This window comes from Diplotaxodon limnothrissa, linkage group LG14 (genome assembly GCF_057381915.1).
Source record: "Diplotaxodon limnothrissa isolate DT_005_m linkage group LG14, D_limnothrissa_male_GT1.1, whole genome shotgun sequence".
Taxonomy (NCBI): Eukaryota; Metazoa; Chordata; class Actinopteri; order Cichliformes; family Cichlidae; genus Diplotaxodon; species Diplotaxodon limnothrissa.
In genome coordinates, this window is record NC_140609.1 from 37,079,026 (window position 1) to 37,102,317 (window position 23,292).

Below are 23,292 nucleotides of genomic sequence, written 5' to 3' on the forward strand. Positions count from 1 at the left end.
AGCTGCAGTGTAGGTCACTGTGTCTGTGACGATGGCTGAAGGTTACACCATTCCTCTGCTGGGCATAAGGTCACACATCCTGTCTTTACTTAGTACCTCCCTACCCAACACACACACTCAGAGCAAAAGTAAGTCCAAGACACCTCCCTCAGGGTGTGGTCCATTGTGTGGAAGCACATTTGTATTCGTCATAGTGGGTGTCTTGACGTAGTGTTGCCTGCCTCGCCTTTACATTCCTCCAGTTTAATTTAAAACTAATATAACAGACCACAGAAAAATCACATTTTAATTCTGCCTTTGCAACAATGAGCTGAGTCTTTTGAGTTATTTATGAGTCCCGCTACAACATATAAGCAATAATCCCTATAACAACAACAACAAAAGTTTAATTTACAGAAGAGAAACAGCATCCAGAGAAATGATAAACTAGAAAAGATGACAGGCATGTTCCACGGAGTATAAAAGAGGAAAATGTTCCTCAGGCAGATTAGGCCCATATTGAGAGTAGATGAGATTCATGAGTTTCCATTCATCGATTCATATCCATTTTTTTTGGCTCTACTCCCACACAGATCAGTGCAGATGGAAGATAACTCCTGTGCTGTACAATAGCCAAGCCAGACATGCAAACGTGTATGCCACCGCAATGCCACCACATACCTGAGCGAAAACTTACCTCTTATTGCAAACTAAAAGTGGTTTCCTGTGATTTGTAGCTCATATCTCTGTAGTTTTTCACAGAAAAAGACGGGACCAGAATGCTGCAGATCTGCTTAGAAAAACCAGTTAAATGTGTTAGTGTTAAATCATTTTTTGCTCTTGGTTTAAGAACAGATCTTTATCTGCTTTGTTGACACCTGATCATGATCATCATCCTTCAGGCATGTCACGCCATCATAAAGATCTGAAAATGTTGAGAAACTGCACAAGAGGCTGTAGTTTTATTTTATCTTATTAATTATACGATAAAAATTATTCTGTTATAGCAGCCAACTTATATTAAACTAACACAAAATCTAATAAGAAAACATCAGCCAAAAGCAAATAGCTCCACAAAATCAAATTACTCTATACAATAAAATGGCTACATGAAGTAAATTAGAGAGTAAAGCAGAAAACTGCAAACACCAGATCATATTAAAGTGTCAGAACAGAGAGTGTAAAGTGTAATGAGCACTGCAGGTTTGGAATAAAACCATTAAGGTGCTCGGACATACATGTGGTGTTGCCTGATGTGGGGAAAATGTCCTGCACCTGTGTATATAAGCTGATTATAGACGTGGATGACTATGCATAAAGTGTAGAAATTTCTTTAAACAACTTTTGGCAACTTTTCAAGCTAAAAGTCGGCGTCAGATCTTTCGGCATCATGTCAGGCCCTTTGGCAGCTACGCTCACACCTTCAGCGCATTGTTGTTTAATTGACATCAAGCTGTCATTCGTGTAAGCCACACATGAATTTATAGGAAAAAGCTGGCATGCTTCCTTTGTTGAGTCATTGACAGGAGCCTTGCCTGTCAACAGTGTGTTCCTCTGTAAGATGATGTCAAAGGAATTATTCAGAAAGTAACAAAGAACATTTCAGCTTGTTTTTTCTTCATAGAGACTAAAGTGTAAACTGTAAAATGAGAGACTAACAAAACACCAGAATCTCACTCAAGGAAACTGAAGCACAAACTTCTTTGGTGGTCTTTAAGAGTCAACAAGCTGTATTGTCGGATAATTTAATTAAAAACGCTTCAAGAGGCACCAACAGTACACAGTGGAGCAGTCCACTTTAGTGACTAATTTTACACCTTAGCAGCATCCAAGTGGAGTGAGTTCTGAAAATAGCTTCCCACTATGCAGCTGTTATCAGCAGGGTTCAACGCTTTTTTGAACCAGACCATAAATGTGCTTTTAATGGTTCAAAGTTGGGAATTTTAATACTGGGATCTGGGGATACCCTAAGGAGTTACCCTAAGGATCATTAGAGGAAGTGGTGTTTTTGGTACTTTATCATTTTTCAGCTCCGGAGTATGCATACTGGACAGAAGCAAAATCTGATTTTGTAATAAGGATAAACATTGTATTGGTTTAACCTCGCATACGTTCTTGCTACGATTTAACGATGCAGAACATGGACACCAAATCTCAGTGCTTTCAGTCTACAAGGACAAGGTGCAGCTTGTTTGCTGAATGTGCAAATCATTTAGCAACAACCAACACACACACACACACACACACACACACACACACACACACACACACACACACACACACGGAGCCCTTCATCCATCTTCTATATCAAATGTCACCTTACACCCATACTGGAGGGGGAGGGTGGAGGCTTTAATCGCCCCACTCCCCACCCTATGATATCTTTGCTGCTGCAGTCTACCAGCAATATAGACTCCATCACATCTTGCTCAAGCACACACACATGCACGGGCCTGCTTGTGAATGAAACTGCGTGGTAATCAGCAGGATTGGGTGAATCGATAGACTGCACTCCCTGAAGATGGGGAGATGGCGAGATGGGAGTAGTGTGATGGAGGCCACCGGGATGCTCAAAATGATGAGAGGTCGCTGAAAATGAAGATAGCGTCGTGAGACAAAAGAGAGGGCGTGTCCGGGCATGGCGAGGAGAATAGAGGGAAAGGAGGCAAATTGATTTGTCTGGGGGAAGGGATGAACCAGAGGAGAGAGAGGAGGAGGTGAAATTAAAGGGGGGAAGGGAGAGGAAGAGGAGAAAATGAAGGAACACATTTGCTTGGTGGCTATGGCGTTTTAAATATCATATTCCAACTCTTTAGTTATAATCCTTCAATAAAATATTAGTTTCAGTTTGTACTATTTTGGTCCGAACCTTGATGTGTGATCAGCTTCAGAAAGAGAGATGAAAGAATATCAGCTGAGGGCGATTTTTATTTGTTTTCTGGTGTACTGATTAATGTTGCAGACAGTCCACAATCAAATTTATTCTTCTAAACAATAAACTCGACATTTTGTTTTTTTACATGGTAGTTTAGCTTTTAATAGTAATTTCTTCACATAGCATATGAGCTAGAAACATCTCCTTTCTTCATTTACAACCAGTTAATGCCCCCCAGGGATGTAGCACATTTCTCAAAAACCTGCTTTTCTCTTTGTCTTTGCTGTTTTGTATTAGAAATATGAGGGAAAAATGCCTCAAGTGTTTCAAAAAAATGCATTTTGGAAAGCTAATAAAATCTAAGAATGGAAGTCCACAAAGAGAACGACAAAAAGGAGGCGCGATGAAAGCTTTTTGATGTCTGAGAGATGCAAACGGGTAAAACAGGCTGGGTTTAAAAGGTCCTAACAGCAATAACAGCAAATGGTGACACAGTCTGAGGTGGAATCACAGATCTTCTTGACTTGAACCTCATTTGTCTGCAGATTCTTCTTAGGCAACACTCTGCCAGTGATATTGCCTAATCTAGAAATTTACCAGTGATTCACAGAATATGTTAATCGTGATATTGCTTCTGTGGAAATATACTAACACGGCAACATTTACCAGACAACAATTATTCTCAAACCCATGGAAATGTGAGTTGGCTCCTGAAACGAGAAGCAAATATGTTCCTGCACTACTGAGTTGGTGGAAATAGGGTCGGCTGTTGAGTCATCTAAAAAAACAGACATGATTTTTGTAGAAATCTTTGGGTTTTTGTTTTTTTCTTTTTCTACATCACTTAACATCCATGGTGCTACAAGTCTCTGCAGTTTCTTATGACATGTAGTTTTGAATATTGAGTAATTCTCATTTTTCTAAAAGGTCTCATCTGACAGGGCTGGGCATGAACTTTTTCTGGCACTTTTTACTTTTTGCTTGTCCAGGCAGAGACGCCGCTAATCTGGGGTAGAAATGAAAGCAATTCATTTCAACTGAATTTAAAGAAATCAGGTGGGAGAAAAGAATTGCTGTCTCAGACGAGTGAACAGATCTTAATGCTGAACTTTGACATCTGTATGGAGTACTATGCAATTTATTTGAGCTTTTTCATTTTTAATTGATTGCAATGACGGGGCACTTTTTCGTCCTTTGAAAATAATGCTAATTATTCATGCTTTGCATGAAATATCACCCTGTAACACAGTGAGTAATGAACATTTAGTTGCTATTTACAGTTTTCCAAATGAAGCGGTCTATAGCTGGAACATTTCCTGATGGCTTTCACAGAGAAAAGTGGTGATTTGCTAAATATAGTGAAAAGTGTAGCAAGTCATTTGCAGGAAGGACTGAATCTCATTCGCCTTTGAGTTACAAGGTAAAAACTGATACAACTGTCAGGAACAAGGTTCTGCATCATTAATTGATTGTGAAAGTACTTTGTAGCTAACAAACAACATTTAATGCTGAGATTTTACAATAGTAATGTTCACCCTTCATTCCAGATGTTTGTTTTCATTGTAGTCAGGTCAGGTACCTGAAGCTTCCTCTATTTTCTTGTTTCTTTGTTCCGCATGTCATCCTTACTGCAGATGGGTATTTATGTGTCCATTCAGTGCTCGGGAAAGCAAATGGAGAGATTAAAACTTGAAGTAAAGCGGTCAAATAAAACCGACAGTCAAGTCTGGGAGATAAAACAATAAAGATAAATGATCAGAATACATTTGACTCCAATTGAAATATGAAACATGATCAATGTAAAGTCAGTAGAACAAAAGGCCAATGATAATAAGAATAGCGCTGCACTCATATTGCTGGAGTAGAGTTGGGTCTGGCTGACACACAGAGCGTAACATTTGTCAGACCTATATTACCTGTCTCTCCCTCATCACTGTGAGAAAATGACAAAGGGTTGGTTGGTTGGCTGTCGCAGTTACCCTGCTGTTTCACTCACCAATCTATTCTTTAAAGGGTGATTAAATTCAGACTGTTGTGGTAGTTTTAGATATGAGCATGTTGTGAGTATCAACAGACGCTCAGGTATGAAGGCCAGATCGGTTTCCCACCACCATCATTAGGAACACGAGTCTAACGTCACTGACCCTGCAGCCACACGAGTGTGCTGAATAAAAACATCGAGGGGTGCTGGGTGCTCTTTCTTTTCAACTTCTGGTGTCTGGTACAGGCTTGCAGTTACATAGTCAGTGTCACAAGGTATCTATAGGCATGCAAGTCATTTGGAGCTTGTGACTCTCTTTCACTCTTTCAACATCGGTGCAAGTATTTTAAATACGTTCGGTCTGCTACTAGTTAAATTTCCACTTAAATAATAATTTAGCCAATTAAAGGTGAAAAAAATACTTAAAAAATCAATAGGTATAAAATTTAATAGGTATATTCCATCTACTATGATTTATTTTCAAGGGAGAGCTGCACAACTGAACTGTTTTGCTTGAAAAATTTAGGGTTTTTTTTTTTTTTTGTTTTTTTTTAACCATAATGTCTCTGTAAAGCACTTTGAATCACCTTGTTGTTGAATTGTGCTATACAAATAAACTTGCCTTGCCTTGCCTTGCCATTCAGCTCTAATGTTGTTTTTATTTAACGAACTGTGAGTGGGAGTCCTCTTTCAAGCAAAATTTGTTTTCTCTTACAGTTAGAGAGTATCACATCTAAGATTTCACATTGGATACAGTTCTTAAGATTCCACTGTGTTGTTCATTAAGAATGAATGGTGTCAGTCACAGTAGTTTATGTATTTATCTCTCTCTTTCTTCAGCATACCTCCCTGTCGGCCAGCCGCTCAGAGAAGGGCACGGGCTGGTCAAGCCGCTCACTTGGTGCCAGATGTCGTAACTCCATCGCCTTGTGTTCAGATGAACAGCCACACATTGGAAACTACCGACTGCTCAAAACCATCGGCAAAGGCAACTTCGCCAAGGTTAAACTGGCGCGACACATATTGACCGGCAGAGAGGTGAGTTCAAAGAAACAAGAAGGAGAGAAAAACAATGCACAGAAAGCAAAAAGCAGAAAAAATCCTGATAATTATTACGCTGAAGGGCAGCCGTGCACAGTGGCTCATATGAGGCTAAAAGAAAAGAGTTTAGGGGTTGGAGCAGAAGTAAATACTGCAGATCCTTGTAGCGCAGTCAAGGCCTTTAAACCTTTTGAAGAAAGACAGTGTGTGTGTGTGTGTGTGGGTGTACGTCCATGTGTTTAAATACACTGTAGTCTTTCTTCTCATAAAACCCTTGACCTACATTAGCTCAGTTGATAACTCTGGGCTCAAGAAACTTTGTGTGTCTGCCACTGGCTTAATCATGTGATAGCTGCTGTTTCCACCCACATAAAGCAGAAGACAAATATGGTGGTTTAAAGTTGTACTGGTATGTCCGGGTCAACACATGCTGTTAAACCTCTTGCTTTATTAAGTAAGTTTTAGCTTTTATGTCTTTTCTGTGTTGTAAAACATGGCGTGGTTTGAACTCTTTGGCCTCATTACAGTTTGTTTTGATTCACTTGTATTTTCTCATTTAAGACTATTGGATTGTGTTGTGCTTGCTAGTAGTATTACCCAATGCTAAAGATTCTTCAGATTATTCTAGTTCAGGGTTTATTTAGTCCGGAAGCTGGAGTAAACTCATCATCTAAGCATATTTTTCAGTAGCCATCAAGTGTCAGACTGTCTTGACTGTCAATATGGACACTGAAGTGGCTGATAATAAATACAACTCAAAAAAACAGCAAATTAATTGATTAAAAAATGAAAGCAGTGGAAATTAGACGGGAAAAGCAAAGGGCCACGGATCGGACTCGAACTGCTACATTTCAGCCGTGTGGCATGCGATCACCTACTCAACCAGTGAGCTATGCTGGCGTTAAATAAGCCAGTTTTTGTTGGGCAAGTGTGATAAATTCTCTGTATTTATTTTGTTTTTGTTTTTTTCTCCCAGGTTGCAATAAAGATCATCGATAAAACACAACTGAACCCAACCAGCCTTCAGAAGGTGAGTGACACATTACTGGATCAGCCGGTGTATATCAGTTTAATGAGCTGGCCACTTAACGTTCAACTGAACTCTAGATTTAATTGTTGTAGTAAGAGTGCAGGATTTTTTTTCTTTTTAACCTGTGGCATCCTGTGTGTGCTTATTTGTGATGCCTTAGATTAAAACTCTCAGTTGAGCTTTGTGTGCTGTAGTCATCTGACCTTTTACCTTTTGGTTGTTATGCGGTTAAAATGTGAAAAACACAAAAGCAACAGTTCGGGGAGAATTTAAGCACTGAGGCATCTGCGTTGGCTTTGTCAGTGGTTGCAGGGAAGATTCATCTCTCCATCTTCAGCTCTTGCAGTGCTGCTTGATAAAAGGCTTGCCTGTCCAGTTTTATGGGTTATTTATATCTTTTGTGAACTCGGTATAGTATATTCATTCAAAGAAGCCAGCGAAGCAGTGACTTTTGCTTTGTGTCATTGTAATGCATCCGTCACATGTGCACTCAGTCCTCCAGAACAAAGCCGGACAAAGACTTGGAGTAACGTACGTCACCGTATGCTTCTGTGGTGACATTTAGGGTTATGTATTAACTACATGCGTTGCATTTGTGTCCTTAATGAGATTAAACCCTTTCCTGTCTCAGCTCAGACTGCTTGCATCTATTTGTGTTTTTGTGTGTGGTGCATGTGTTAATTGAGCACAATCTAATGAAACAGAATCGACCACTGCCTCAGGGCTGTCTTCTGTTTTCAAGCAGTGAAAGTTGCGGTATTTTCTCATTCAGCTATGATGGTGTTTAATAATACAGCACTGAATTATTAATGTCTTCACTGAGTGCATGATTTTATTATATTTTGCTCCATGTGATTTTATTGTGGTGTTGACCTCTTAGATAGTTGAGCAGTAAAGTTAATCATTATTCACTGGACTATAGTATCATACCTCCATTGTCATAATATCTAAAGCGTGACTGGGTAGCTGCTGTGACGTCACCCAGTGGTTAATAAAGTGTGAACTTTCACCATTGACTAACCAATCAGCATACAGAAATATTCCTCCTTTCTGACTCCTGTAATGACCTTAATTTACAAAATTAGCTTCATGTTTTATTCAATAAAACCAGAAAGTCGTGACTGAGCCCATAAATCATCAGGAGATTGTTTACCAAGGTCAGAGAGCAAAGGAGCCCAGGGCTGTTTTTCCATAGATTTCTATATGACTGCAAGTGTTTGTGCTACCACATCAATCGCCCCCTGTTGGTCACTTTAAAAAAACAAAATGCAGATTTAAAACACTTAAGCATTGGCTATTTTTCCAGACCCAGAGGCTGCGTCCATATTTTTTACTGCCTATGCTAATGTCAAAGCTAGACTGTGGTTTAGACATTGGTTCGGTTATCGGTTGCATGTAGTACTAATATGCGGTTTTCACATGTGAACTCCAGACAGTGGCAGCTGAATCAGCTTTGCTTTCCCACATTTAGCCAGCAGATAGTTAACATCAGATCTTTTCTCACTAATGGAAACAGTTTGATTTAGGTGTTGGTTATTTTAGGACCACTGGCTGTGAATTCACCAGACAATCAATCAGACATCACATGGACTTAGTAGTATGAAGCTGGCAGGCTAAAGACAGTTGACTGTCTGGTCTCACATGCAGCTTCACCATTTAATGTCTAAAAATTGCTTAATTAAACGTTTGTAATTTAAAAAATACAATGAGTACTATAAAAAAAATACTATGGGTTGTAAAACGTGCTGCTAGTTTTTGTTTGCTCTGTTCTGGAAATGTTAGTTGGTTAAAGAAATGTGCTACTTATTTCTTCACCTTCAGACATCTGAAGTAGGAAATCGTTTTAATAGACTAAAGAAGCAGAGCTGTACCACAAGCTTTTATTCCCCAGATTGGCAGCAGGTTTTTCTGGCTGTTCATTTTGTCATTTGCAGGTTTAACCTTGTGTATTTGTGTGATGGACTCACAGCTGTAAGAACCGTTCCCAGAGTTTAACAAGGGATTTCTTTGTATAGCCTCAACCCTGCTGACCAACCTTTGTCCTTGTTCAATTATGACTTTACTTTATCGTGCACAACAAAAAGCACACTCTCTCACCTCATCTGGATCAATACTGCACCACATACACACATACAAACTGGCCTATTGATGAATTCTCAGCTGGTTAGGTAACTAGTCCAGGCTAGGTTTGGCTCAACTGATAACACAAAGTTGTGTTATTGGTGACGTATGGTTGTCCGTGACTATTGGTCCACTTGGCCTAGATTCTGGCCAGGATGACTGATTGATGACGCTGCTTCTCCACTTGTCAACAAAATGAAAACATAAGTTAGTTGGTATCCCAATCCAAGTCCTCCTATCAGTAATTAAAGGCAATTACTCTGTAAAATTCACCAATTTATTAACAAAAATTGGTGTCTTTTCTTTTTTGTTTTTCAAAAATGTACATTAGTATTTGGTGAAAGATAAATAACTTTATTAGACTGCTGGTGGCTTTCCTTTTGCCTCTGACAAAAACCTTTTTTTCAGGGGCTGCAAATAATTCCTCAATGCAGCGAAAAAGACTGTGTGTGAATCTGGGGGATGAATTTGTGGATTGTGTGTGTCTGCTGGGAACACAGACAGTGGTTTTGCTGAACAGCAGTCATGAGAATGGCCGGGCTTTCATAGAACAGAAATTGCCTTCGGTTCCGGTGGTGATACGCCGACTTAATCACACCATTTATCTGCTCTTCAAGTGTTGAATCTCAGATCCTGGTTTTATAAGGCGTGGTTCAGAGCTGTGTGTGTGTGTGTGTGTGTGTGTGTGTGTGTGTGTGTGTGTGTGTGTGTGTGTGTGTATTCTGCAGCCTGGTTGTGGTGTAGTGCTGCATAGCGCAGCTGTATCGGGGCAGGGGCTGCCCGTTACGTCCTGTCCTGTCAGCATTATTGTAGCCGGTGTAGGACAATATGCATGCTGCCAGGTGACACTGTCACGATATCTCTCAATCTCTTTCTCTGTCTGTCTGCCACGTTCCCCCTCACTCACTGACTGCCCGTCTCTTTCTCCAGTTATCAATTTCTGTGTGTGCTGAAAAAGTGTTGAATTTCATTATAAATCAATTTCAATGTTATGTTTATATAATATAAAGCTCCAGCTTATGATAAATTAGTAATAAGTCGAACTTTGTTTGGGTTGGACAGTTGTGTTGTTAGCAAATATAAAATTTTACTGTTAACATTTACAGGTCTTAATAACCATAGGGGAATAACCTTTGGTACTTTTCAACATTCTTGACCCCTCATAACTTCCTAAATAGGGCTGCCACGATTAGTCGACTAGTCACGATTATGTCGACTATTAAAATCGTCGACGACTAATTTAATAGTCGACGCATCGTTTGAAGCTTTGTAAGATCACAAAGGACGCAGGAATGAGTAGTAGGATTTAAGAGTGTAATAACGGACTGAAACAGAAGATGGCAGCACTGCATGTACAAGGATGCCAGCTGCCGTTAAACCCCGAAGAAGAAGAAGCTGTGTCCCAGAATTCATAGCGCAGCCCAGCGCAGTTGTCGACAATGGCGGCAGCTAGTTAGTTTTAACTTTACTCTTATTATTCTTTCTGGGTCACAAAATAAACGTTTAACATATTTTCAGGCGAGAATGTAGCTGTGTAAACCTCAAATATCTGCTCAGTTTATCAGGACACCACATATTTTCAAAAGCGCTCCGACGTTTTCGGAGACGTCTGTTACCCACTAGCTCGTTAGCTAGGCGGGGGCAAGGCTAACTAGAGCCGTGAGAACACCGGACTCCCGGCAAATCGTTTTCAAACCCACCGCCGTCTTTCGCTAGTCAGGTTAAACATATATATAAGTCACTTAGATAACTTAAAAATGTTAGTTTGGCTTTCTTTAGTATTTTATTTGTTCCTGAGTAAATCGGTTTGGCTGAGATTAAAGTTATAGTTTTTGCACAGCTAAAACTGTCAAGCAGACAGCTGATTATCAGAAGTGTGAGACGCTGGAGAATATACTCCGGTGTCCTGTTATATTTTAGAAAGCAAGGAGTTTATTAAACTTCACCGAAACAATCTGCAAATTTCATTAAAAATTAATAAACTACCATCTTGTCTTTATTTTTAGTTAGCACAAACACTTCAAGCTGTAAGCTAATGATAGTTATATAAGACCATATGCTGCTGGTGCAATAAGCTGTACGCTGTACGTCCAATGGATGATGATCTGATTAGTCGACTAATCGCAAAAATAATCGGTGACTAGTCGACTATCAAAATAATCGTTTGTGGCAGCCCTATTCCTAAAGACATCAAATATCCACAGGTATTAAAATGTTGGTTTAAAAAAGGCCTTTTATGTGCTGTAACTTGTTTTGATCAGCCAGTTATCATATCTGGTGGTAGGCTCTTTAGGCGTTTTTACCAATGAAGACAGATCAAACATTCAGGGTGCCGGGGTTTCTGTTACTCTACGTCACTGAATTGGTGCATTAAATCGAAACTATAGTAGGGGAGACCGGGGATAGTTGTAACGTGGGTCAGTTGTAACACTTCCAATTTCTCCAATCAGGGCTAAGTTTCAAATGATGTGACTCATCCTGTGCATGCCTAACTCAGTTCTGCTATCACATGTGAAAAATCAGCACATTTTGTCAAACACAGACAATTTAACATGAAAAAAAGTAATTTGTATACCAAAAAGTAATTTTTTCTACTTTATTTCAATTTCTAATAGCATTATCTGCTTTGCAGTTAAACTCATCAAACTTAAATTATGTTATTTGTATGTCTATGGGGATATATTCTGTGTAGGTCTTTAGTGCTAGTGTTTTAGCCGTTGGCTGTAATGTTAGCTAGTTCATGGCTATAGGAGTCTGGGTCAGTTGTAACAGCAACAGTCTGGGTTAGTTGTAACAATAATGCAGATGTTACAACTTACCACAATATTACTTTAACTTATATTAAACAAGTTGGGGCAATGACATCAGCAGAGAGAGGTTCACTGGTCGCTCTTGTATATGCGGTTAATGCCATTGGCAACACAATTCCTCCACTGTTTGTGTTCCCACACATACATTATGCTGACCACTGTGTCAGAGATGGACCAGTAGGAAGTACTGGTAGTGGAAATAAATCAGGATGGGTGCAAGAAACAGATTTCCTCATCTTTCTGAAGCACTTTGCAAACCACACCAAGGTAAGCCATGATAAAAAGTAATGGAATTGCGATGCTGGTGAACAACTACATTTTTTCAGCTTCATTGTTATGTTCAAAATTGGTGCAAGAGTTGTAGGTTATAATGCCCAATGAGCCAATGAGGCCAAACTCAAGGAAGACCAACCAAAATTAATGAAATATTCAGTTGCAGAAAATTCCATAATTTGTCTTTTTGGGGGGTTGGAATATGTTCAAAAGCTGGATTTCTGCATTCTGTCACACACACACACATAGCTACATAAATGGCTCTAAGTGCATTCATGTGTTGAATAAACAAAGATTACATGTTAATGTTTTGTTAGTACCCTTATTTCATTGTGTTACATTTCACCCCAGGATATGTTACAACTAACCCAGACTATGGGGTTAATTGTAACATTTCACTCTTTGTGTTTGAGGCCATACCATGCAATGGGTAATTGTGCTGCAGAGAAAATAGCTGCACTATTTAATAGCAGAGACATGTAAATACTTTGCATTACATTTTGAATCCACTACCTTAAAAGAGCTTCAATTTACAGACAGAAATGTCAAAAATGTTACAACTATCCCCGGTCTCCCCTATGTTCATGATATTGATGTTCAGAGTTGGTTATGATTTTGGCCTTAGAATCTAACTTGAAGTGGTTTTACTGATTCTGAAGAGGTCAAGTTGGGAGGGCCTGATTGATTTTCCATGGAGTGACACATAAAATGGGAACACTGTAAATAATGTTTTTCATTATTTTTGTGGATAAAAATACATTTTACTAGCTAAATAATGTGGTTCATCAGTTGACATGGTTTAAGTTTGGCGAATGTCCTTGTGAAACTAGAAAATGTCAGAACCTTCACCAATATGTCATCCTTTAAAGGAAAATAAGAAGTAAAGCCGTAGCTCAGAGTGAAGAATATTTGTCAATATTAATCAGTCTTTTGTCTTCCATGGAAGATTGATTGAGTCGCTTTAGTGTACCTAGTGGAAAAGCACACAATTTGCATTTTAATTTTGACAGAATTAATATTCAAAAGTTGTCGTCTTCACAGTCGAGTTGAAATAGAAACACGCACGGGCTTCTTCCAACGCTTTAATTCTCTCCACGAAAGCTCTTCGCTTCATCTCGGTCTTCCTAGCAGCTCACGCTGCGGTGCCTCAATCTATGTTTTGTCAACTGTAGCTTTATGCCTCACTTACCTCTCTCTTCTCCCCGCTGCTCCACTTTCTCTTTTTTCTCCTCTTCGTCATCTCTTTATTTTGTTCTCTTTACTGTAACACTGCGTCCCACTTTTCCTGCCTTTCTCCCCGGGCGGTGTGTTGCAGTAGTAGCTCTACTGTAATCACAGCTGTACTCTTTGCCATCTGTAGTCTACAGTACACTTGTTTAAAGCTACAGGGACACAGACACTGTCATGTTATGAGACTTTAAAAAGCGTATCCTGCTTCTAGAGAACTGCCAAATTTCCACCTTCACTTGCAGCTGACACACAACAGATCAACCACATGACTGATGCAGGCGTGATAAATAAAAGGATTAAAGCAACAGCTTCAGATTTCATCAAAATCAGATGCATATCTGTCCAACTACCTGAAGTGGCATTGATATATTAATGTGCAGTTAGACAAAAAACATTTAAGCACTGCGTCCTAGACCGTTATATCTCAGGGCGTCTTCTTACTGTTGTAGATGTTATTTATTTTCAGTTACTCTCTGTGGAGCATTTTGTAACTTTAAGAAAAGTGCTGTATAAATAAAGTGTGTGGTTATTGTTAATATTATAAATCCAGGTTTTCTGTTGTTGTACCCGCAGGCTGTGGCCTTCAGCAGATTGCAGATCTCTGCCAGTGTTGCTTCTCTGCAGAGCTTTTCCAAATTACAAAGCTGCACCCTCTGTAAACAGTTTATGTTAGTTCAAAGTTTTAGGTGTTTATGGTCTTAGAAGAGATCGTATAATGAGGTGGAAATCATGATGCCAGACTGAGTGTAGCAGAACATTTACTGACATTTAAAACTGCACATTGGCAGGAAAAGAAGAAGGTCTTCCAATGATTTTTAGATGAATCTCCTTGTGAGTTTTTGGCTGTGGACTCCAAACAGTCTTGTGTTTGTGTTCATATCTTTGAGTTCTAATAGCAACATACAGGAACAAATGTCATTGTCCTTGTTTCCCCTGTGGTGTGTGTCGTTGGATAATCACCCAGACTATGCAGGGCCCCACAAAAAAGATTGGTGTTACTTTAAGAACAGGAGAATTTTGTGGGCAGCCGCTCAACTTTGTGAGTGTGCAAAAAGTAAAATAACTGTTTGAGCCACTATCTAATGCTGTGAAGTATGTTTTGTCCCTTGCCCAGGCCCCTTCAGCCAGGAGCTAAATTCCAGACAGGCAAACAAAAGAGGCCGTCATGTAGGGATGGGGAGGTGGGGGTGGCTTTGGGGCACTGGAGCAGGAGCAGGGACCCTAAGAGAGACAAGATACAGAGCGCAACTGAAGACAACAGACGGTGTTTGTATAAGACTACATGGGTTATAACAAGCAGATAAAGCCACTGTCCAAAACACTCTCGGCTCTGCCTTTGTATGCATGTGTAATGCCATTATCTGGATTGCTACGCTGCATATTGTTCCTGTGTGGGTGTCTGCGCATAATCATATTGTTGCTGCTGTATGCATTGTTGTTATTGTGCCGGTCTGTGATGGGAATAATTAGACAATAAAGGCACAAGAGGGCGGGCAGACCAAAAGCAGAAGGTTTTCTCACAAGTGCTCTCCCTCCGCTTACTGTGTCTGGTTTAGACAACCTCTATAAAACTATATGTCTCTGTTTTTATTAGAGCTGAGCCAGGATTCCTGTGATCTGGGTCAAACACCAAGCAGTAAAAGGCCAGAATTTAACTCCAGCGTCTCTTCATTAATGATTCATCTTCTCTTATCAACAGCCCTGAGAGCTCCTATTACTGCTGTGCATTCAGTGAATGGGGGGACTGGGAGGTGCTCATTTAGCAGGAGTTTAGTGGGAGCTTTTCCTTCAGGATCAATGATACGCAAGGTCAAACATGTATGCAAATGTTCCCTGGCAATGAGCAAAAGAAGCAAAACCCTTTAGCAGTGCAGCTTATTAGACTGTGTTTGCTTTAAACCGTGCTACACAAGCAGCCACGCATGCTGAAGTGCTTCATTAGCTTCAGGCTTTTTCTCAGATGTTTGCCTGGACAAACTTGATTTAAAATATCTCTAGCAAATCACTTTATCAGGTCCAAAGTTGAGATTGTTTATAGACATGTTTAGTTATCCAGATCTGAAATGATGCTGCTGCTATTATTATTATTATTATTATTATTATTATTATTATTATTATTTCTTCATCTGAAAGAGAAAAGACTTGGAGTCCACACACATCAGCTGTTACCTCAGCCTTTAAAGCAAAAAACCCAACTTCATCTCGTACAATGACCAAACATTTTGTAAACGAGGGGCAGCTAATCAGAAATTAAAGTGGTTACAAGAGCTTGGCCTTAAAGGGGAAGAAACTAAAACACCTTGTTCTGAACTGAGGAGCTGCACCAAGATCCAGTACAAGATGAACAATGATTATTTTGAACTGTGAATCATGCAAAGCTTCTTCAGTGCAATCAGAAAATACAAATATGAAGCTGGACATGAGAGAAAGAAGTTCCCCTTAAGCTACAAGGCTAAAGTGTCTTTTTAATACATCAGCAGCAACAGTATCTCAAAAAACTGTTGCTAACACATCAGGAACACCAAATGATCTGTAGTGTTTTGTGCACATGGACCGCCTTTGATCGAACTGTGCCGTGCTGAAGGGCAAAATGGCATTAATTGTGTGTTTTTGTTTGAAGAGGGCTGGTGCCTAAAAGCCTGTGGGCGTGACACAAATGCAGTTTTTGAATGTGTTTATTTCACGCGGACAGCTCACGGTAATGGATTTCAGTATAAAATAATACGATGTAAACATGCCAATTTGAGCTGAACTGTGGGTTACGTAAAGCTTTACAGTTAATATACAGGGACACGACAGAACGCACATAAACACACAGACGATGCATCGTGCTAAGTTTTAGAGCGAATAGTTCCCAACAACAGACTGACGTCCATGTTTCATGGGCTCAGGAGCGGGGCTCTCTCATTCAGAGTGTTCACACACTCACAGATAGAGGGTTATTCACAGCAAGTACTCTGACGTGGGAGTGGAGAGTTTATTCGTCACCATCATTCTGCTGCTCTTTGTCTTTCACTCTCTTCCCTTTTTTCCCCTCAGATTCTCTGGTCTTGTGATTGGCTTCAGCTGACGAGAGGAAGTGTGTTTCATGGTCTGAGTTCTTTAGTGTGTTAAACTGTACACCCTGCGGTGGATATTTGAAGGGGCCAGTTATCAATACCTCATTTCTCTATTTCAGCTTGTTTGCTTTCTTTCTGCTCCTTCGCTAACTCTGTGTGTGTTTGTGAGAGCATACTTGTCCGGATGGTTAGGGGGAGAAAACAGACACCCAGCATGGATGAACTGGTCAAAGGCTAATAGACTTGGCAGACCAGACACATTAATCAAAAGTGTGCAGTACTCCTCACATTATGAGAAAGAGTAAAAATCTGCAGCAGTGGGTCATTAAGTTGCTTAGTGTAAATCCTCAGAAAAGCAACACTGAATTCTGTGTCCTGGCAAGGAGAGAGAAATAAAGGGTGACAAAAAATGCAGAAATGCATTTAAGAAGAAAATAAAGCTGCTTAGAAAAAAACACAAGGAGAAGGCAGGGAACGTGAAGGCTGCATTCAGAATGCAGATTAATTTCCTGTGTAAATATTTGCATTTGGCGAACAATTCGCTTTCTAAACCTGAAAATTTTAGACCCAAAATCAATATTTTGCTATAAAAGGACCATATGGCAGTAGCTGTGGGTCTGTGTCTTCGCATGTGTTTGGCATTTCATGACTTCCCACAATCCCCTGGGCAGCAGGAGATCCAGGGATTATTACCTGGGTTTGCATGGCAACTGTGACGCGGAGCCATCACCGTGAGAGAGACCCAGGAAGTGATTAAATGGAGTATGAATTTAAGAAGGCACACAAATATTGAAATTAATTATGCATTTAATCACAATCCAAAAAAACCATTATAACATTACGCTAATTCTTAGTAATCTTCAAAATGGACCTAAAGTGCAATAAGAATCTTCATTATTGCCTCTACAGCAGCACAGCTGAGGATTAAATGGATCAATACTGGTGACTCAGCAATTTCCTGGCCAGCTGCTAAAGTCTCCTTTCACACATACCCCCATTTTGGAAACAATTCCCAGATGTCATTCACATCTTTAAATATGCAACATCTCAGCAAGCAGCGCTCACAGATTGATTTCTCACTTGGAAGACCGAGCAGGCAAGAAAAAGGAGAGAAAATGTGGGAGAGCGAGGGTTAGTTGAGTATGGAGGAGAAGGAGAGAGGTGAATGAGTGTGCCGGTGAGGGAGGACAGGCTTAACTGATAATACTTCTTAAAGCTCAGATGAACAGCTGATGCACGGTGCACCTAATTCAATTACACACACTCCCACTGGACTCACTGTGTCTGTGTTTATGACAATGCAGCTTCCCATTTTAGGAGCACAGGATAGATAAAATATCTAACAGAAGAAGAGAAACTCGTGTTAATAACACATTAGAGAACATCCTCTGTGGTTCTTATGTGTGAATGCGTCTCCTACACAGCGTGGCTCTTTGCCACACACGTTCACATCTGAGAGCTGTTTCTTCGAATCATTAATACAAATCTGTTAACAGTTGCACTTCATTATCAATTGATTAGTCTGTCATGTTTCTTTTCCAATCAGTTAGTGTCACAGCCTTGGTTTTATCTTAAGGTGACTTATTCTGTGTGACCGAGGATCCAAAACTCAAAAAAAGTGAAATTTCAGATGTGTTTATGATTTAGTGTTGTTAGGTGTTTTATTGCTTTTTATTCATATTAATGCTTTCTGTTTTATGTCTCCTTTTCCTGTTGTTTTCAACTCTGTTTACTGTCATTGCATGTTTGACATTCATATCCAGTTCTTCCTGTGTGTCAAAGCGTAAACTCTTAAATTAGTTTAACACTTCTTGCATCTTGGCTGTTAGCTCTTTGTCACACTTTTGACCAGTCGACAACAAACAGGAAGCTTCTGTGTTGGCTGCTCTAATGCGAATCAGTCTGTGAGTGGACGTCTTCTTATGTAGGCGAGATAAGGGAGGAGCGCGTTTCCCAGGGCAGCTGAGGTTCTGCGACCAGAATGAAGGCATCGGAGCATTCCTGTTTTTGTATTCTGGTTCTTTTCACTGGCTTTGCTCTCTGTCTTTTGTTCTTTTTCCATGCTTTCACTTTTTTCACTCATGTGTAATATTTTCTCAAAGAATTGTTAATGAGGCAGGTTTGCGGCAGCGCTCTGAATAGGGAAAATGACACAAACAGTAATATATATGTTTCTATACCTCTGTTTAGTTTAGCATGTTTTCTTAGCTTCGCTGAAACACTCCTGTCAGTGAAGCCCCATTCCCCCTTCATAGTTAGAATCTCTCATTTTGTCACGAATAACAAAATGAAACTTAACTGATGACTGATGAATGGAGTTAATTGCATTTGTTCAGTGTGCAGGTGGTTTGTTTGAAGTTTTCTCTGATGTTGACTCATTTCTGTGGTGAAATGAGTGTTTTTTAAAAAAAAAATTTATGACTCGCCATTGTGAGTCCTGGCACATTACAAGATTACATTCTCTCTGTAATCTTTTAAATGGTGTTCCCAGTCAAATGCATTACTTTAATGAGATGGAAGGAAAACGAGAGAGAGAGAGAGGGTGATTGCATAAGAGTGGCAGGATGAGGCAGCAGTCTGGAGCTCAGTGATGGATTGGGAGGGGGGTAGGGAGGGTCCTCAGGGAAAGCCACCCTGGAGAGGAGGCCTTATTGTCAGCCTAGCATCAGTGGGACGCTCCCTTGGGTGACCCCGAGCACTAGTGGTCAGAAAGATGAGCGTCTGTGTGTGTGGGTGTGGGTGAGGAGGGATAAGATGAATGATGGGAGCAGTATATACACCAGCTGTGAACTGTATGAACTAACTGTTCATTTGGAGAATAAATTAGAGTAATGATGGATATACCTGAATTCCTGCCCTTTTCTTGACCTGACCTCCGCTATAAACAAAATAAAAGTAGTACTTTGAAAGAGATTCAGATGTAGATTAAATTCATCAAGTTTGATGTAGTTTTAATTGCTGTGTCTTCTTTTATAAGTTTATTATTGTGAAATCTATAAATAGCCAGATTAAAAATAGCTGCGATTCTGGCAGTTTCCTCTGTATCCTCATTAAGTGTGTGTTGTCCCTATGACAGGTTAAACGGTTCATTTAAAATTAATAAAAGCATTTTTTGATTTTGTGTTCTTCCACAAATAAACGGCTCCTACTTTGGTGTTATTTTCACGGCACGATTGACCAAAAGCAGCAGTTTAAATGACCTTCATCCTTTACATACGTTTGCATCATGTATCCATTTGAGATTTCTTTTTCTTCCTCTCCTGTTCAGGTGTTTCGAGAGGTACGCATCATGAAAACTCTGAACCATCCAAACATAGGTGAGTCAACTCACACAACTTTTTGTTCTATATGTATGTTTCCACGATGGCCTTTGCGCTGAAATCTTTCTCTGTGTATTACAGTCCAGTTATTTGAGGTGATTGAGACCGAGAAGACACTTTACCTGATTATGGAGTACGCTAGCGGAGGTGAGTGACACCATCACCTCCCTCATTTGCATTGCCAAGTATAGATTTGTGCCAATTAGCTTCATTACTTCTGAACTGTACAGTCCAACCAAAGAGATAATTAACTTAGAGTATTTACTCCATTTGCATTAGTGAGGTCTTGCTTCACTACTTTAATGTTTTCTCCTCCGTCTTTTTCGGAGCTGTTCCTCTATTCATCTTGCACTCAGCCATTGTTCAGCAGTTTCCCAGGCACTAATCTATTTTTGCAGCGTCTTTATTTTTTTTTCTTCTGTCTTCGTGATCCCTTAATCTCTCTTCCCTGCTCTCTCTGTATGTTGTGTGATCTCTTACTTACAATGCCTAATAAGGAGACATCAGCTCACCAGCAGACATGCAGCTCAGATCAGCTCAGCCTGCTTCATTGTTTAACAAATTAAATGTTTAGAGGGAGGACGGGTAAACAAAATGATTTCATACTTTGTTTCCCGAATATAGTGTGTCCAATTACTTTGCTTATATTATGGCGCCTGTTGCTTGGTCAGGCCTCTTCCGAGGCAAAGGGGGCCCTCGGGCCTCCGGCCTCTAGGCCTGCGGCTCGGTTCACTCTGGCACAGCAGGCTGCCGGCAGAGCCGGCGGGCACGCCGGTGCAGCCCCCTCTGGTTTCTGCTCCGTGGCTACTGGGTGACCCCTCGTCTGGGGCTCTCCTCAGCTCTTCCCAGGAGGGTGGCACGGTTGCCCCTCCGGTGGTCCTCCTTGGGCTCTCGCACTCTGGGGCCTCTGGATGTCTGGAGCCTGGATCTCCTCCATGCCTGCTTCATGCCCTGGGGGACAGGGCTATGGCTCTCTACACCCTCTAGCAGATCATTACATGGGGAAACCTTTTGAATACAAGCGCGCTGATCCACACAGGTGTGCACACGGGTGTTCACTGTTCATAGACATAAACTACACCTTTCTTGACTGCTACTTCAAGGCACATTGTGCGCTGTCGGTCCTGCGTGCTGCACAACAACATTCAATATTTAGTATTTACTGCTGTTTACACTTAGCTAGATTAATGCGATGGTGTTGTGCTTAGTATGTTGCTCTGTTTTTTGTTTTTTTTGCTTGTTTTCTTGTCTTTTTCTTTCTCCCTTTCCTATCCCTCAGTCATGTCTGTCCCGTCTGTAACAACTGAAAATAAAATAAAATAAATAATAACAACAAAGGTCGATCAAATGGACCAATACGGCAAGGCCGCGATGGCCATAAATGCTCTAAAACACGAGATGGCCCAGGGTCCAAAGCCGGGCTGCCAAAGGGCTCTCTGGATGGATCCGCAATCTGTGAAAATTGCTGAATTTAATAAGTCGAATTAATAACTTCTGTGATGTTTTAAATGCACTGATGCTGCTTTTGGTCCCTTATTCTCAAGGAGTCACTACAGCAGGAAACGGCACATATGATTTGACAAATTTTACAAATCTTTTCCCCTCCTGATGCAACGCTAAAGAGATTTTTGTCTCCTTCTGATTTTGAACCAAATGTTGTTTGGCACATTTGTAAACCCACTCACTACAATCCTCAAATTTTAATGCAGTCTAATGATAGTAGATTGAGTGTTGAAAAAACTGAGAATTATTTAAGTACTGCTAATTTTTTTTTTAAATCATTCTTAGTCTTTGTTAATGGGTGGTTCATTAAATAAGAACAATAAATGGCCTGTATTTGTATAGCGCTTTACTAGTCCCTAAGGACCCCACTGGCGCCACCAGGCCCTCTGACCACCACCAGTAAGAGTCTTGCCCAAAGACACAACGACCGAGACTGTCCAAGCCGGGGCTCGAACCGGCAACCTTCCGATTACAAGCTGAACTCCCAACTCTTGAGCCACGATCGCCCAACAATTTAACAGTCCGACTGGTGACTTCCACGCCCACTTTAAATACAGGAAGTTTTCAATGTTTTTGTGTTTTTTCAGGGGAAGTGTTCGACTACCTCGTGGCTCATGGCAGGATGAAGGAGAAAGAGGCCAGAGCCAAGTTCAGACAGGTCAGTGAAACTCCACAGCTGGCCTCAACCGTATGTCTGAGTGTGTCACAGCCTAAACCTGATGCACAGCTAGTCTTTCAGTTTTAAAGGATTTATCAATTTATTTATGAATTTAGTTTAGAAAGCGGGCATTGGCATCTTTGAATTGAGCTTGTAGTATAGGAGCCATTCATTTGAAGGACAACATTAGGTTCAGTTATGTTCTCTTGTATGAGCTCATTTTGTATTTCTGTCTCCTTAGATTGTTTCAGCGGTGCACTACTGTCATCAGAAGAACATTGTTCACAGAGACTTGAAGGTGATTACCCAGAATCTTGGCACAAGATATTAAAAATTCCTCCTTTTAGATAAGTGTAAATTATTTACAGAATTTACTGAATTACCTGTAACATTTTCAAAGCTACAAAGCTTAATTTAGGCCCAAAGTGTGTTATAGATTCAAAATAATAGTCAGTTATTCTTGAGTTTATGAACCTTGTCTGTATTCAGAGTTTTCTGTTGTCTACCATGTTTGCTGCAGGCGGAGAACTTGCTTCTAGACGCCGACTCCAACATTAAAATAGCCGACTTTGGCTTCAGTAACGAGTTCATGACGGGTAATAAACTGGACACGTTCTGTGGCTCCCCGCCCTATGCTGCCCCGGAGCTCTTCCAGGGGAAGAAGTATGACGGTCCAGAGGTGGACATCTGGAGCCTGGGGGTAATTCTGTACACGCTTGTCAGCGGGTCCCTGCCCTTTGACGGACAGAACCTAAAGGTGGGTGACATCAGGCCAGGGTTTTTCAGATTGAAATGTCATTTGAGGTGGCTCAGAGCTTACAGCCTTATCTGTTTGATTTTTTTTCATTTATTTTTTATTTTTTGAGAATAATCCATCACGGAGATGTTTTTGTGCATTAATTTAGATACAGTCACGTGCCTCTGAAGCCCAGATTATAGGAGAAATTTAAACAGTTTCGCAAAAACTAACCTTGTAGTTTACATTTACAATGTTAACTAGTTTTAATTTGTCTGAAGTCATTATAAATAGCTCTTAATCTCAGTTCTCTCTACATTTAGCCCATTTACAGCTGCAGGATCACATAATGTACAATTCTGAAAAACAATAAACTTCCATTTAATTGTGTTATTGTTTTTTTTTGTTGATGTCTTAGTGCACCTGTAGTTTAAACTAATGGTGTCCGGATGTGTGTTGTGTTCAGGAGCTGAGAGAGCGTGTTTTGAGGGGGAAATATCGCGTGCCCTTCTACATGTCAACGGACTGCGAGGGAATCCTTCGCCGCTTCCTGGTCCTCAACCCCACCAAGCGCTGCTCGCTGGAGGTGAAGACAGGTTTATTGCACATTTAGTGGAATAAATCCAAGGCGCATACACAGAAAATATCCAAAAAGAAAATATAAATGTCAGATTTG

General features: G+C 40.4%; 1 protein-coding gene across 1 annotated transcript in view; it reads left to right on the forward strand.

Moving 5' to 3' along the window:
* Positions 1-23,292, forward strand: part of mark4b (MAP/microtubule affinity-regulating kinase 4b) — a 53,964-nt gene that overhangs the window by 16,547 nt on the left and 14,125 nt on the right. Inside the window, exons 2-9 of the mRNA XM_085371166.1 lie at positions 5,676-5,873; positions 6,853-6,906; positions 19,668-19,716; positions 19,801-19,866; positions 21,810-21,880; positions 22,122-22,178; positions 22,401-22,637; positions 23,083-23,202. Coding sequence (XP_085227292.1) covers positions 5,676-5,873; positions 6,853-6,906; positions 19,668-19,716; positions 19,801-19,866; positions 21,810-21,880; positions 22,122-22,178; positions 22,401-22,637; positions 23,083-23,202 — 852 coding nt within the window. The remainder of the gene's footprint in view (positions 1-5,675; positions 5,874-6,852; positions 6,907-19,667; positions 19,717-19,800; positions 19,867-21,809; positions 21,881-22,121; positions 22,179-22,400; positions 22,638-23,082; positions 23,203-23,292) is intronic.